General features: G+C 34.0%; 4 protein-coding genes across 4 annotated transcripts; all 4 read left to right on the top strand.

The window, feature by feature from the left end:
- Positions 1–201: 201 nt before the first annotated feature.
- LOC137653330 (larval cuticle protein A2B-like) lies at positions 202–1,555 on the top strand. Its single transcript, XM_068386699.1, has 4 exons — positions 202–225; positions 563–652; positions 782–919; positions 1,316–1,555. Exons 1-4 carry the CDS (start codon positions 214–216, stop codon positions 1,505–1,507), a joined length of 432 nt encoding a protein of 143 aa, XP_068242800.1. The 5' UTR covers positions 202–213; the 3' UTR covers positions 1,508–1,555.
- A 3,409-nt stretch (positions 1,556–4,964) lies between these two features.
- LOC137653331 (larval cuticle protein A2B-like) lies at positions 4,965–6,297 on the top strand. The gene is made up of 4 exons (XM_068386700.1): positions 4,965–4,994; positions 5,331–5,420; positions 5,548–5,685; positions 6,059–6,297. The coding sequence occupies exons 1-4, from the start codon at positions 4,983–4,985 to the stop codon at positions 6,248–6,250; spliced, it is 432 nt and encodes a 143-aa protein (XP_068242801.1). The 5' UTR covers positions 4,965–4,982; the 3' UTR covers positions 6,251–6,297.
- A 3,303-nt stretch (positions 6,298–9,600) lies between these two features.
- On the top strand, positions 9,601–10,860 carry LOC137653332 (larval cuticle protein A2B-like). Its single transcript, XM_068386702.1, has 4 exons — positions 9,601–9,626; positions 9,954–10,043; positions 10,160–10,297; positions 10,623–10,860. Exons 1-4 carry the CDS (start codon positions 9,615–9,617, stop codon positions 10,812–10,814), a joined length of 432 nt encoding a protein of 143 aa, XP_068242803.1. The 5' UTR covers positions 9,601–9,614; the 3' UTR covers positions 10,815–10,860.
- Positions 10,861–14,471: 3,611 nt separating this feature from the next.
- On the top strand, positions 14,472–15,554 carry LOC137653333 (larval cuticle protein A2B-like). Its single transcript, XM_068386703.1, has 3 exons — positions 14,472–14,594; positions 14,723–14,860; positions 15,326–15,554. The coding sequence occupies exons 1-3, from the start codon at positions 14,520–14,522 to the stop codon at positions 15,515–15,517; spliced, it is 405 nt and encodes a 134-aa protein (XP_068242804.1). The 5' UTR covers positions 14,472–14,519; the 3' UTR covers positions 15,518–15,554.
- Positions 15,555–15,669: the final 115 nt, after the last annotated feature.

Here is a 15,669-nt window from a genome sequence, read left to right on the forward strand (position 1 = left end):
GGTGCCTTCCTTCTCCCCTTCCCCTTCTCTCCCCCCCCCCCCCTCCCCGAAAAAAAGGCTGGAGGGCATCGTCTATATCTGTAAAACTTCTCGAAAAAACCACCAAATGATCCTGAAGGTCGTCAATGTCGAAGCCACTCCTATAAAAGCTCAACTCCTCTGTAGGTTCGACATCATTTTCTTCTTCGCCTTCCACCGAACAGGACGATCATCATGTACACGAAGGTAAAACTAGCACGTACAAGAGAAGCAGCTGATGATATTGTGATATACTGTTATTTCTTTCAACATCTATTCACTTTCTGACGAAGATGGAGGCGTAGACCATTCAGCCGAAGAACTTATTTATTGAAGTGAAACTCTAAATTAAACGCTATAAATCTTCTCTTCTTTTCTACTTTTCCACCGTTATCTTTACATTAAGGGGTCGGTTGCCTGATGCACCCTCTCCAATGCCTTCTATCAAATGTATCCTCCTCTTCTCCATGCTATCCAAATGTGATCAATGTTATAAACGACCACAGTCAAGAGAAATATTACCTGAACTCTCCCATTCCCTCAGGTTGCTGTTCTGGTTATGCTGGTGGGTCTGGCTTTGTCTGCTCCTTCCGACAGTTATGGACCTCCTGCACACCAGCAGACATACAAAGAGGTAAGGAAATATACAACAAAATATCATTATTATTCGTCTTCTCCTGAGCAGAATACTTATAAGAATATATTTCATAAAGAAAAAATTCCTCTTCACTAAACTAAATCTTTTCTTTTCTTCTCTGCACAGGAACCAAAGCCGTACCAGTACAACTACGCCGTTCAGGACGAATATGCTGGCACAGACTTCGCCCAGACTGAGGAATCCGACGGACAGAATGTAAAAGGATCTTACACTGTTCAACTCCCCGACGGACGCAAGCAGACTGTAAGTCTCCCACCTTTCTTAACATCCACTCAGTCATATAATTAATTAATATTCGTAGTAACTACAATTAATAAATTGTGTATTTTTCTTAAAATTCTTCAATAATTTATGTCAAACCCAATTCTCTCTTTTACCACACAGTAGGTTTTACATCCAATGATGTAAATAATAAGCGATATATTATGAATTTAATTTTCACTTATCTATAAGATAAAAAAGTGTCTTTCTCATATGTCTATTTAAAATTAATTCCTTTCACAACAATATTTATACTTTCAATTGACCGTATGTCTTAAATCTAATTACACAAGAAGACATGATGTGAGATCAACTTTCAGATTATCTACAGTACACATTGAAATTATGTCTTATTTTAAGAATTCCTTTGACTTGCAGGTGACCTACGTTGCCAGTCCCTACGGAGGATATCAAGCTGAGGTCTCCTATTACGGAGAGCCCCAGTACCCTCACGAATACGGCCCTCCAGTCACCTTCAAGCCCCAGTCCTACCACCACGAGCCTGCATACAAGCCTGCACCATCCTACCAACCTGCACCTTCCTACACTCCCGAGCCTTCCTACCACTAGACATGGCTACATAACCCTTTCCCTGACTTCCTTTCCTTTCGACGAAATCCAATGTATATTATTTATATAAATATAAGTTTATGAGAATGAATATTGATTTTATTGGTTTCCCTGTTAAAAGTTGGATAGTTACTTTACTTAATCTAAAAGCTTACTCTATTGAAAAATAATTGCTTACTCTGTCAAAAGCTAATTGCTTATTCAATCAAAAGCTGAATGATTACTCCATCAGCAGCTAAATGCTTACTCATGTCAAAAGCTAAAGGCTTATCCTATTAATGGTTAAATGTTTACTCTAGGGTAAGTCTATCAAAAGATAAAAGATTACTCAATCAAAAGCTAAATTATTCCTTAATCAAAAGCTAAATTCTTCCTTAATCAAAAGCTAAATTCTTCCTTAATCAAAAGCTAAATTCTTCCTTAATCAAAAGCTAAATTATTTCTCAATCAAAAGCTAAATGTTAATCTATGAAAAGGTAATTGCTTACTCTGTCAACAACTAAATGCTTATCCTATTGAAAGTTAATTATTTACTTTATGGTATCTCTATCAAAAGCTAAACTCTTCCTCAATCATAAGCTAAATCGCTTACCCTATTAGAGTCAAATACTTGCTCTACCCTAAACCAAAGGCTTACTCTATCAAAAGCTTAATGCTTACTCTATGAGAAGATCATTGCTTACCATAATTAAAACTAACAATAGTTATCTGGGATTTGGTACCTACAAAATATATTAATATTTCAATGACGGAAACATGAAGATTTATTTATCGCTAAAAATATCTTTATCAAGACAACAATAGCTTTATTAAGACGTAGAAAAAAATACTAATCTTAAATAAGAACTTGGTAAAGTCCTCAATTCTCCGTTTTCTGAGCATTAGTCAAATAGTTATTACAGTAAAGATCCTATTTAAGGTTATGCGGATATGGTCAAAGTCACCTTACTTATAAGTTTTGAATTATGATCGGGGTAAGAGGAGATACACACACACACACACACACACACACACACACACACACACACACATATATATATATATATATATATATATATATATATATATATATATATATATATATATATATATGTATATATATACACATATATAAATTTAATACGTCAGTTTACCACTTTTGCGAGGATGTCAGAGAAATGATAGTCTTCTAGTTATCAATATAGAGGAATAAATTTCATATTTTCCTGCATTTTTTCAACTCAATTGTCAACCAAAGCCAGAAATACAACTTGTATACTAAAGTGGAGTTGTGACACCCAGGAAGATGCTTACTTATTCATATATACATACACATATACAATATATCATGTATATGTGTATATGTATATGCATTTACAAGTATGTATGTATATATAAATTATATATCTGTATACATATATATATATATACATATAAATATATATATATATACATATTATATATATATATATATATATATATATATATATATATATATATATATATATATATATATATATGTATGTATGCATATACATAGGCCATATGTGACCATTAATATATATATATATATATATATATATATATATATATATATATATATATATATATATATATATATGTATGCATATAGCCTACATAGGCTATATGTGAACATTAAAATATATATATATATATATATATATATATATATATATATATATATATATATATATATCAAGAGTGTGTGTGTGTTTGTAAAATATGACTTGGAACAGGCCGCCAACAGATATTTGCATTGAAGGATGAAAATGGAAATATTATCGACAAAAGAAATGGAGTGATAAAATTTGCCGAGGATTCCTATACAATGTGATTCAATAGTGATTATAACTTTTCAAAAAAGAAATAATGAAACACCTGAGTCGGTACCAAACGTAACAGTAAGATATGTAAAGAAAGCATTTAAAGGCATGAAAAGAGGTAAAGCAACACAGAAAATGGCCTAACAATTGATTTAAAAAATAAATAGAAGAGATTTCCTTATTGTAAAACTCGCTTAACTTTACACAAAGTATCTGCAAGAATGCTCTATACCTTCAGCTAAGAAAAACTTTATCATTATACTAATTCACAAAACGGGAGAAATATAACACCTGGAAAATTATAGCCCAATGAATTTACTCTTAGCAATAAATAAAATATTCACAAAAGTCATATTAGGCCGAATAGAAAGACAGCTAGACTTTAATCAGCCAAGAGAGCGGACAGGATTAAGAAGCGGGTACTCAACAACTGACCATGTCTATGTACAGTAATTAACCAATTAATGGAAACATCTACAGAGAATGACAAACCACTAGGTATGGCATTAAAAGACTATGAGAAAGCTTTCGATTCTGTAAAAACCCTATCAGTAATGAAAGCCGTTCAAAGACAAAGAATGTATTAATCTTATGTTAGAACACTTGAATATATCTATACGGGAAGTACAGCAGTTCTTAAACTACATATAGTGAGAAAATTAAGATTAAGAATGGAGTTACACAAAGTGACCAAATATCTCCTAAATTATCCACAGTGTTCTTAGAAGTTTTTAGGGAATAAAAATTTTGAAAATGTTGGAATTAATATAATGGGGAATATTTTATTAACTTAATATTTCTAGATGTCATAGTTCTGTTTTGTGAATCATGGGAGGAATTACAAAGGTTGATGGAATATTTGAATAGAGAAAACAGAAGTGTAAAACTGAAAATGAATATGAGTAAAACTGAGATAATGTTCAAAGAAAATGCAGACAGAAAACAAGTAAGAGTTATGGATAAACCTTTAGAGATTATTGATGGATATAAGTACTAAAGATAAACAGTAAGTGTTTCTCCAGACCATGAAACCGAAATTATGAGAAACATAAGCACGGGATGGAGAGTTTAGGTAATAACAATTGCAATTATGAAATATAAAATGCTACTTTCTCTAAAAAGAAGAGTATTTAATCAGATAATCCTTTCAGTATCAACTTATGCATTGGAAATTTGGAGCCTTAGAACAAAGTAGTTACAACTCAAAGAGCTATGGAAAGAGTAATGATGGGAATAACATTAAATTGAAAAAAAAAAAAAAAAAAAAAAAAAAAAAAAAAAAAAAAACAACATAGATACAAGAAATAATTTAAGGGAATTATATTCTAACACCATGTAAGAAAAAAAATGGACATTGACAGGCCATATATCGAAAATGACATATAATAGATGGACAGCTAAAAGAAAACGTACTTCACCTCGATGGCCCATAATGAACTAAAGGAAAAAGGGCATTGTGCTTTCCTTCTCCCCCTCCCCCCCCCCCCTTAAATAAGGCCCGAGGGTATCGTCTATATCTGTAAAACTTCTCGGAAAAACCACCAAACGATCCTGAAGGTCGTCAATATCGAAGTCACTCCTATAAAAGCTCAACTCCTCTGTAGGTTCGACATCATTTTCTTCTTCGCCTTCCAACGAACAGGACGATCATCATGTACACGAAGGTAGGACTGGCATGTACAGTAGAAGAAGCTGATGATATTGTGATATACTGTTATTTATTTCAACATCTATTGACTTTCTGACGAAGATGGAGGCGTAAACCATTCAGCTGAGGAACTTATTTATTGAAGTGGAACTCAAAATTAAACGCTATAAATCTTCTCTTCTCTTCTGCTTTTCCACCGTTATTCTTACATTAAGGGGTCGGTTGCCTGATGCGCCCTCTCAATTGCCTTCTAACAAAGGCATCGTCTCTTTTCCTTGCTATCCAAATGTGATCAATGTTATAAACGACCAGAGTCAAGAGAAATGTTACTTAATCTCTCCCATTCCCTCAGGTTGCTGTTCTGGTTATGCTGGTGGGTCTGGCTTTGTCTGCTCCTTCCGACAGTTATGGACCTCCTGCACACCAGCAGACATACAAGGAGGTAAGGATATGTATGACTAAAGATCCTTATTATTCGTCTTCTCTTGAGCAGGATACTTACAAGAATATATTTCATAAAGAAAAAATTCCTTTTGAACAAAATACCTCTGTCTTTCTTCTCTGCACAGGAACCAAAGCCGTACCAGTACAACTACGCCGTTCAAGACGAGTATGCTGGCACAGACTTCGCCCAGACTGAGGAATCCGACGGACAGAACGTCAAAGGATCTTACACTGTTCAACTCCCCGACGGACGCAAGCAGACTGTAAGTCTCCCACCTTTCTTAATTAATTAAATTTCTCAGTATATACACTTGAAAATTGTATGTTTCTTTAAATTCTGTAATAATTCATTTCAGACCCAACTCTCTCCTTTGACTGGCCAGACAGTACTACATTAAATCCTTCTCTCTGGGTACGGTTAACTTTCCCTTTGCCTAAACATACTCCGAATAGTTTGGCCTATTCCTTACATATTCTCCTCTGTCCTCATACACCTAACAACACTGGGATTACCAAACAATTCTTCTTCACTAAAGGGGTTAACTAGTGCACTGTAATTGTTCAGTGGCTAATTTCAGACTGTCTACAGTACACCTTGAAATTGTGTCTTATTCTAATAATTCCTTTTCCTTGCAGGTGACCTACGTTGCCAGTCCCTACGGAGGATATCAAGCTGAGGTCTCCTATTACGGAGAGCCCCAGTACCCTCACGAATACGGCCCTCCAGTCACCTTCAAGCCCCAGTCCTACCACCACGAGCCTGCATACAAGCCTGCACCATCCTACCAACCTGCACCTTCCTACACTCCCGAGCCTTCCTACCACTAGACATGGCTAAATATCCCTTTCCCTGACTTCCTTTCCTTTCGACGAAATCCAATGTGTATTATTTATATAAATATAAGATTATAAGAGTAAATACTGTTTTTATTGGTTTCCCTGTTAAAAGTTGGATAGTTACTTTACTTAATCTAAAAGCTTACTGTATCGAAAAATAATTGCTTACTCTATCAAAAGCTACTCGTTCACTCTTTGAAAAGCTAATTGCTTACTGTATCAAAAGCTAATTGCTTATTCAATCAAAAGCTAAAGGCTTATCCTATTAATAGTTGGATGTTTACTCTAGGGTAAGTCTATCAAAAGATAAAAGATTACTTAATCAAAAGCTAAATTCTTCCTTAATCAAAATCTAAATTCTTCCTTAATCAAAAGCTAAATTCTTTCTCAATCAAAAGCTAAATGTTAATCTATGAAAAGGTAATTGCTTACTCTGTCAACAGCTAAATGCTTATCCAATTAAAAGTTAAATGTTTACTTTATGGTATCTCTATCAAAAGCTAAACTTTTCCTTAATAATAAGCTAAATCGCTTACCCTATTAGAGTAAAATACTTGCTGTACCTAAACCAAATGCTTACTCTATGAGAAGACCATTACTTACCATAATTAAAACTAACAATACTTATCTGGGATTTGGTACCTACAAAATATATTAATATTTCAATGACGGAAACATGAAGATTTATTTATCGCTAAAAATATCTTTTTTAAGACAACAATATCTTTATTAAGACGTAGAAAAAAATACTAATCTTAAATAAGAACTTGCTAAAGTCCTCAATTCTCCGTTTTCTGAGCATTAGTCAAATAGTTATTACAGTAAAGATCCTATTTAAGGTTATGCGGATATGGTCAAAGTCACCATACTTATAAGTTTTGAATTATGATCGGGGTAAGAGGACACACACACACACACACACACACACACATATATATATATATATATATATATATATATATATATATATATATATATATATATATATATATATATATACATATAAATATATATATATACACACTTATATATAATTAATACGTCAGTTTACCTCTTTTGTGAGGATGTCAGGGAAATGATAAAGTCTTCTAGTTATCAAAATAGAGGAACAAATTTCATATTTTCCTGCATTCTTTTAACTCAATTGTCAACCAAAGCCAGAAATATAACTTGAAAACTAGAGTGGAGTTGTGACACCCAGGAAGATGCTTACTTATTCATATACACAATATATTATGTATATGTGTACTGTATATGTATTTACAAGTATGTATGTATATATAAATTATATGTCTGTATATATATATATATATATATATATATATATATATATATATATATGCATATACATACGCTATATGTGAGCAGTAGTATATATATATATATATATATATATATATATATATATATATATATATATATATATATATATATATATAGATATGCATATACATAGGCTATATGTGAGCAGTAACATACATACATATATATATATATATATATATATATATATATATATATATATATATATATATATGTGTGTGTGTATATATATATATATATATATATATATATATATATATATATATATATGTGTGTGTGTGTGTGTGTGTGTGTGTCTGTGTGTGTGTAAAATAAGACTTGGAACAGGCCGCCAACAGATGCTTACATTTAACGATGAAATTGAAATATCAATAAAAGAGATGGAATGATAAAAATTGCCGAGGATTTCTATACAATGTGATTCAATGGTGATTATAACTTTTCAAATAGAAATAATGAAACACCTGAGTCGGTACCAAACGTAACAGTAAGAGAGTATAGAAAGCCTTAAAAGGCATAAAAGGAGGCAAAGATGCAAAAGATAACCTAACAATTGATTTACTAATAGATGGAGGAGATTTCAAGTAAACTCGCTGAAGTTTACACAAAATATCTGCAAGAATGCTCTATACCTTCAGCTAAGAAAAACTTTATCATTATACTAATTCACAAAAAGGGAGAAACACAACACCTGGAAAATTATAGCCCAATGAATTTACTCTTAGTAATAAATAAAATATTTACAAAAGTCATATTAGGCCGAATAAAAAGACAGCTAGACTTTAATTAACCAAGAGAGCGGGCAGGATTAAGAAGCCGGTATTCAACAACTGACCATGTCTATGTACAGTAATTAACCAATTAATGGGACAAACAACTATGTATGGCATTTAGGACTATGAGAAAGCTTTCGATTCTGTAAAAACCCCATCAGTAATGAAAGCCGTTCAGAGACAAAGAATATATTAATCTCAAAGACAAAGAACTAATTAATCTTATGTTAGAACACTTGGATATATTTATACGGGAAGTACAGCAATACTTTAAATACATATAGTGAGAAAATTAAGATTAAGAATGGAGTTACACAATGACCCTATATCTTCTAAATTATTCACAGTGTGCTGAGGTTTTCAGGAATAAAATTTTTGAAAATGTTGGAATTAACATTAATGGTTAATATCTTATTAATTTAGGATATGTAGATATAGTTCTGCTTGGTGAATCATGGGAGAAATTGCAAAAGGTAATGGAATATTTGAATAGAGAAAACAGAAGTGTAAAACCGAGATAACGTTCAATGAAAATGCAGACATAAAACAAATAAGAGTTATGAACAAACCTTTAGAGATTATTAATGGATATAAGTACATGAGATAAACAGTAAGTGTTTCTCAAAGAACATGAGACCGAAATTATGAGAAACATAAGCACAGGATGGAGAGTTTTGGTAATAACAATTGCAATCATGAAAGATAAAATGCTGCTTTCTCTAAAAAGAAGAGTACTTGATCAGATAATCCTTTCAGTATCAACTTATGCAATGGAAACTTGGAGCCTTACTAAAGCCTTAGAACATAAAGTAGTTACAGCTCGAAGAGCTATTGAAAGAGTAATGATGGGAATAGCACTAAAATACAAAAGAGCAACAAAGATACGAGATAAAAATTAAATGAATTATATTCTAACAAAATGTAAGAAAAAAAATGGACATTGACAGGCCATATATCGAGAATGACAGATAATAAATGGACGGCTTAAAAGAAAACGTACTTCACCTCGATGGCTCATAATGAACTAAAGGAAAAAGGGCGTTATGCTTTCCTTCTCCCCCTCCCCCTCTCTCCCCTCCTAACCCCCCACTCAAAAGAAGAAGGCCCGAGGGCATCGTCTATATCTGTACAACTTCTCGAAAAAAACACCAAATGATCCTGAAGGTCGTCAATATCGAAGCCACTCCTATAAAAGCTCAACTCCTCTGTAGGTTCGACATCATTTTCTTCTTCGCCTTCCAACGAACAGGACGATCATCATGTACACGAAGGTAGGACTGGCACGTACAGTAGAAGCAGCTGATGATATTGTGATATACTGTTATTTAATATCTATTTCTTTCTGACGAAGATGGAGGCGTAGACCATTCAGCCGAGGAACTATTTATTGAAGTGGAACTCTAAATTAAACGCTATAAATCTTCTCTTCTTTTCTACTTTTCCACTGTTATCCTTACATTAAGGGGTCGGTTGCCTGATGCACCCTCTTCAATGCCTTCTATCAAATGTATCCTTCTCTTTTCCTTGCTATCCAAATGTGATCAATATCATAAACGACCAGTCAAGAGAAATGTTACTGAACTCTCCCATTCTCTCAGGTTGCTGTTCTGGTTATGCTGGTGGGTCTGGCTTTGTCTGCTCCTTCCGACAGTTATGGACCTCCTGCACACCAGCAGACATACAAAGAGGTAAGGAAACATACAACTACAGATAGTTATTATTCATCTTCTATGGAGCAGTGCATTTCTCAAAGAAAAAAAATCCTCGTGAATAAACTAAATCTTTTCTTTTCTTCTCTGCACAGGAACCAAAGCCGTACCAATACAACTACGCAGTTCAGGACGAGTATGCTGGCACAGACTTCGCCCAGACTGAGGAATCCGACGGACAGAACGTAAAAGGATCTTACACTGTTCAACTCCCCGATGGACGCAAGCAGACTGTAAGTCTCCCACCCTTCTTGAATAAATTTCTCAGTATATACACTTGAAAATTGTATCTTTTACTTTAAATTCTTTAATAATTCATTTCAAACCCAGCTCTCTCCTTTGACTGGCCAGACAGTATTACATTGGATCCTTCTCTCTGGTTACGGTTCACTTTCCCTTTACCTACAAATACACCTAACAACACTGAGATTACCAAACAATTCTTCTTCACCCAAAGGGTTAACTACAGCACTGTAATTGCTCATTGGCTACTTTCAGACCATCTACAGTACACCTTGAAATTATACGTCTTATTTTAACAATTCCTTTGACTCGCAGGTGACCTACGTTGCCAGTCCCTACGGAGGATATCAAGCTGAGGTCTCCTATTACGGAGAGCCCCAGTACCCTCACGAATACGGCCCTCCAGTCACCTTCAAGCCCCAGTCCTACCACCACGAGCCTGCATACAAGCCTGCACCATCCTACCAACCTGCACCTTCCTACACTCCCGAGCCTTCCTACCACTAGACATGGCTAAATAACCCTTTCGCTGACTTCCTTTCCTTTCGACGAAATCAAATGTATATAATTTATATATAAATATAAGTCTATGAGAACAAATATTGAGTTTATTGCTTTTCCTATTTAAAGTTACATGCTTACTCTACCAAAAGCTGATTGATTAATCTATCAAAAGCTAATTGCTTACTTTATCAAAAGCTAAATGCCTATTCTATCAAAAGCTAATTGCTTACTCTATGAAAAGCTAATACCTTACTCCAACAACAGCTAGATGCTTACTCTGCTATAAGCTAAATGCTTATCCTATCAAAGGTTAAATGATTACTGAACCAAAAACTAAATACATACTCAATCAAAAGATAAATTCTTTATAAATCAAAGGCTAAATCGCTTACTCTATTAGAGTCAAATACCTTATCCTAAACTAAATGATTACTCTATCAAAGGATTCATGGTAATTTTAAGAGATCATTGCTTACCATTATCAAAACTAACAATAGTTATCTGGGATTTGGTAACTACAAAACATATCAATATCTCATTGACGTTAACATGAGGATTTATCTATCTTTATTAAGACAATCTTATCTTTATCAAGACGTAGAGAAACAAAAAAATTAAATGTTCTTATGCAAAAACTTGCAACAGTCAGTAATATATAAAAAATACTCGCTAATGTAATGTACAAACACAACATGTTGAACCTGTACATTCGTAGGAGTAAAAATGTTTACGATACATGAACTATCAAAATATAATACTGAACTCCAGCAAAGAGATAATTGTCTCCATTACTTATGAATAACTCCGTAATTTACAAACATTTCAGATCTTATTCGATGACGATTAACTTTCATATAAAAACATTTAAAGACATGAACGAAACTCACAACAAATGTCTCACTTAATAAAATAAAAAATAAAATTGGCCCACGTCTTTACTGCATTTACAGGAACAGCAGTTTTTAGCTCCCGGAAACACCGTTCTAAAAACAAACATCTCCAAATAACTGATAAGAAAATCCTGAAATTTGAGCTTTAATTGTTTTACTCAATTGGCCAAAGCGAATGTAAATTTCAAGACCAATAATTCTTAATTTCTGTGCACTGGTCAAATAGTAATTCCAGGAATCTTAACTACAGTCACGTTCTTGTTTAAGGTTATGTGGATATGGTCAATGTTACCGTACATCCAACTACGTCAGTTTTGAATAAAGATCTTGGTTGGAGGATCTCTCTCTCTCTCTCTCTCTCTCTCTCTCTCTCTCTCTCTCTCTCTCTCTCTCTCTCTCTCTCTCTCTCTCTCTCTCTCTCTCTCTCTCTCTCACACACATATATATATATATATATATATATATATATATATATATATATATATATATATATATATATATATATATACATATGTATGTACACAAACAAATATATATACATTTCCTTAATACGTCAGTTTACATCTTTTGAGAGGAATGTCACAGAAATGATAAAGCCTTCAAATTATCAATATAGAGGAATAAATGTCATATTTCCCTGCATTTTTGTATCTCAGCTGTCAACGGTAATCCATACCTGGGTCAACTGATGGGTTACACACCAAAGAGAGCAATATACATGTATACACGTTTATAATTTAAAACAAGACTTGAAACAAGCCGCCAACACTGTTTGATTTTAAAGGATGAAAATGGAAATATCCACAATAGAGATAGAGTAATAAAAACTGCAGAGGATTTTTCTATAACGCTCTCCAATAGTGAAATAATAAATTAACTTTTTTAAATAGAACTAATGAAACATCTGAGCTGGTACCAAACGAAAAAAGTAAGAGAAGTAAAAATAAAACATGAAATGAGGGAAAGCAGAAGATGGCCTAACAATTGACTTATAGATGGAGGAGATTTTATGGTAATACTGACTGAACTTTACACAAAACGTCTCCAAGAATGCTCTATACCTACACCTTGGAAAAACATTATCATAATACAAATTCACAAAAGGGCAACACAAAAGACCTTGAAAGTTACCGTCCAATTAGTTTACTCTCAGTAATATATAAAATATTTACAAAATTCATATTACGCCATATAGAAAGACAGCTAAACTTTAATCAACAAAGTGAGCAGGCAGGCTTTAAAACCGGGTATTCCACAACTGACCATGTCCATGTAATTAACAGAGAATGACAAACCACTATGTATGACATTAAAGACTATGAGAAAGCTTTCGATTCTTTAAAAAACCCATCAGTAATGAAAGCCGTTCAAAGACAAAGAATATATTAATCTTATGATAGAACACTTGAACATATCTATACGGGAATAAGTCAATTCTTAAACTAAAAAAAGATAGTGAGAAATTTCCGATTAAGAAAGCAGTTAGGCGGAGTGACCCTATATCTCCTAAATCATGCACAGCGTGCTTAAAAGAAGTTTAAACGAATTTAAATTGGGAAAATATTGGAATTAATATTAATGGGGAATACCTTAACAACCAGATTTGCAGATGATATAGTTCTATTTAGTGAATCATGGGAGAAATTGCAAAAGATAATGGAATATTTGAATAGAGAAAACGGAAGTGTAAAACTGAAAATGAATATGAGTAAAACTGAGATAACATTCAATGGAAATGCAGACAGAAAACAAATAAGAGATATGGACAAACCTTTAGAGATTATTAATGGATATTAGTACTTGAGATAAAAAGTAAGTGTTTCTCCAGACCATGAGACCGAAATTATGAGAAACATAAGCACAGGATGGAGAGTTTTGGTAAAAACAATTACAATTATGAAAAGTAAAACGCTACTTTCTCTAAAAAGAAGAGTATTTAATCAGATAATCCTTCCAGTATTAACATATACATTGGAAATTTGGAGCCTTACTAAAGCCTCAGAACATAAAGTAGTTACAACTCAAGGAGCTATGGAAAGAATAATGATGGGAATAACACTAAAATGCAAAAAAAGCAAAGTAGATACAAGAAATAATTTAAGGGAATTATATTCTAACACCATGTAAGAAAAAAATGGACATTGACAGGCCCATATATATATAGAATGACATATAATAGATGGACAGCTAAAAGAAAACGTACGTCACCTCGATGGCCCATAATGAACTAAAGGAAAAAGGGAGTTGTGCTTTCCTCCTCCCCCTCCTCCTCTCTCCCCCCTCCCCGCAATAAACAAAGGCCCGAGGGCATCTTCTATATCTGTAAAACTTCTCGAAAAAACCACCAAATGATCACGAAGGTCGTCAATATCGAAGCCACTCCTATAAAAGCTCAACTCCTCTGTAGGTTCGACATCATTTTCTTCTTCGCCTTCCAACGAACAGGACGATCATCATGTATACGAAGGTAGGACTGGAACGTGCAGTAGAAGCAGCTGATGATACTGTGATGTAATGTTATTTCTTTCAACATTTATTTACTTTCTGAAGAAGATGGAGGCGTAGACCATTCAGCCGAGGAACTTATTTATTGAAGTGGAAATCTAAATTAAACGCTTTAAATCTTCTCTTCTCTTCTACTTTTCCATCGTTCTCCTTACATTTAGGGGTCGGTTGCCTGATGCACCGTCTCCAATGCCTCTTATTTTAGGCTTCTTTCTCTTTTCCTTGTTATCCAAATGTGATCAATATCATAAACGAACAGAATCAAGAGAAATGTTACTGAACTCTCCCATTCCCTCAGGTTGCTGTTCTGGTTATGCTGGTGGGTCTGGCTTTGTCTGCTCCTTCCGACAGTTATGGACCTCCTGCACACCAGCAGACATACAAAGAGGTAAGGAAATATACGACAAAAGATCCTTATTATCCTTCGTCTCTTGAGCAGAATACTTATAAGAACATATTTCCTAAAGAAAAAATTCCTCTTGAATAAACTAACTTTTTTTCTTCTTCTCTGCACAGGAACCAAAGCCGTACCAGTACAACTACGCCGTTCAAGACGAGTATGCTGGCACAGACTTCGCCCAGACCGAGGAATCCGACGGACAAAACGTAAAAGGATCTTACACTGTTCAACTCCCCGACGGACGCAAGCAGACTGTAAGTACCCCAACTTTTTTAACATCCACTCATTCACACAAGTAATTAAATTTCTCAGTATCGACATTCGGCATCAATGACCTTCGATGCCAGGATGCCAGAGAACTTCAAATCATTCATTCATTCAATATCTACTCTTGAAAATTGGTATCTCCTAAAAAAAATATTTCATAGTTAATTTCAAACCCTATCTCTTCATGACTAGACCATGGGTTTTAAATCTAAGGATATAATCGACATAATGAGAATTCAAATTTCCCTTATCTCTATACTAAAAAAAAAAAAAAAATATTTTTCATATATCTATTTAACATTAATTGCTTTCACTAACAATTTACACTTTGAACTGACCGTATGTCTTAAATCTAATTACACAAGAAGACATAAAGTGAAATCAACTTTCACACTATGTACTGTACACCTTGAAATTACATGTCTTATTCAAACAATTCCTTTGACTTGCAGGTGACCTACGTTGCCAGTCCCTACGGAGGATATCAAGCTGAGGTCTCCTATTACGGAGAGCCCCAGTACCCTCACGAATACGGCCCTCCAGTCACCTTCAAGCCCCAGTCCTACCACCACGAGCCTGCATACAAGCCTGCACCATCCTACCAACCTGCACCTTCCTACACTCCCGAGCCTTCCTACCACTAGACAAGGCTAAATAACCCTTTCGCTGACTTCCTTTCCTTTCGACGAAATCCAATGTATATTATTTATATAAATATAAGATTATGAGAATAAGTAATGAGTTTATTGTTTACCCTATTAAAAGCTACAGTCGATGTGGCACTATCCCTGACTGG

The sequence above is a fragment of the Palaemon carinicauda genome, chromosome 14 (genome assembly GCF_036898095.1).
Source record: "Palaemon carinicauda isolate YSFRI2023 chromosome 14, ASM3689809v2, whole genome shotgun sequence".
In the NCBI taxonomy this organism is placed as follows: domain Eukaryota; kingdom Metazoa; phylum Arthropoda; class Malacostraca; order Decapoda; family Palaemonidae; genus Palaemon; species Palaemon carinicauda.

Excerpts from the sequence above, each read along its gene's own strand:
- LOC137653331 (XM_068386700.1), top strand. Across the intron at positions 5,421-5,547 it reads ACCAGCAGACATACAAGGAG|GAACCAAAGCCGTACCAGTA; the intron begins GTAAGGATATGT and ends TTCTCTGCACAG. Across the intron at positions 5,686-6,058 it reads CCGACGGACGCAAGCAGACT|GTGACCTACGTTGCCAGTCC; the intron begins GTAAGTCTCCCA and ends TTTTCCTTGCAG.
- LOC137653333 (XM_068386703.1), top strand. The coding sequence starts at position 14,520 with ATGCTGGTGGGTCTGGCTTTGTCTGCTCCTTCCGACAGTTATGGACCT. Across the intron at positions 14,595-14,722 it reads ACCAGCAGACATACAAAGAG|GAACCAAAGCCGTACCAGTA; the intron begins GTAAGGAAATAT and ends TTCTCTGCACAG. Across the intron at positions 14,861-15,325 it reads CCGACGGACGCAAGCAGACT|GTGACCTACGTTGCCAGTCC; the intron begins GTAAGTACCCCA and ends TTTGACTTGCAG.
- LOC137653330 (XM_068386699.1), top strand. Across the intron at positions 653-781 it reads ACCAGCAGACATACAAAGAG|GAACCAAAGCCGTACCAGTA; the intron begins GTAAGGAAATAT and ends TTCTCTGCACAG. Across the intron at positions 920-1,315 it reads CCGACGGACGCAAGCAGACT|GTGACCTACGTTGCCAGTCC; the intron begins GTAAGTCTCCCA and ends TTTGACTTGCAG.
- LOC137653332 (XM_068386702.1), top strand. Across the intron at positions 10,044-10,159 it reads ACCAGCAGACATACAAAGAG|GAACCAAAGCCGTACCAATA; the intron begins GTAAGGAAACAT and ends TTCTCTGCACAG. Across the intron at positions 10,298-10,622 it reads CCGATGGACGCAAGCAGACT|GTGACCTACGTTGCCAGTCC; the intron begins GTAAGTCTCCCA and ends TTTGACTCGCAG.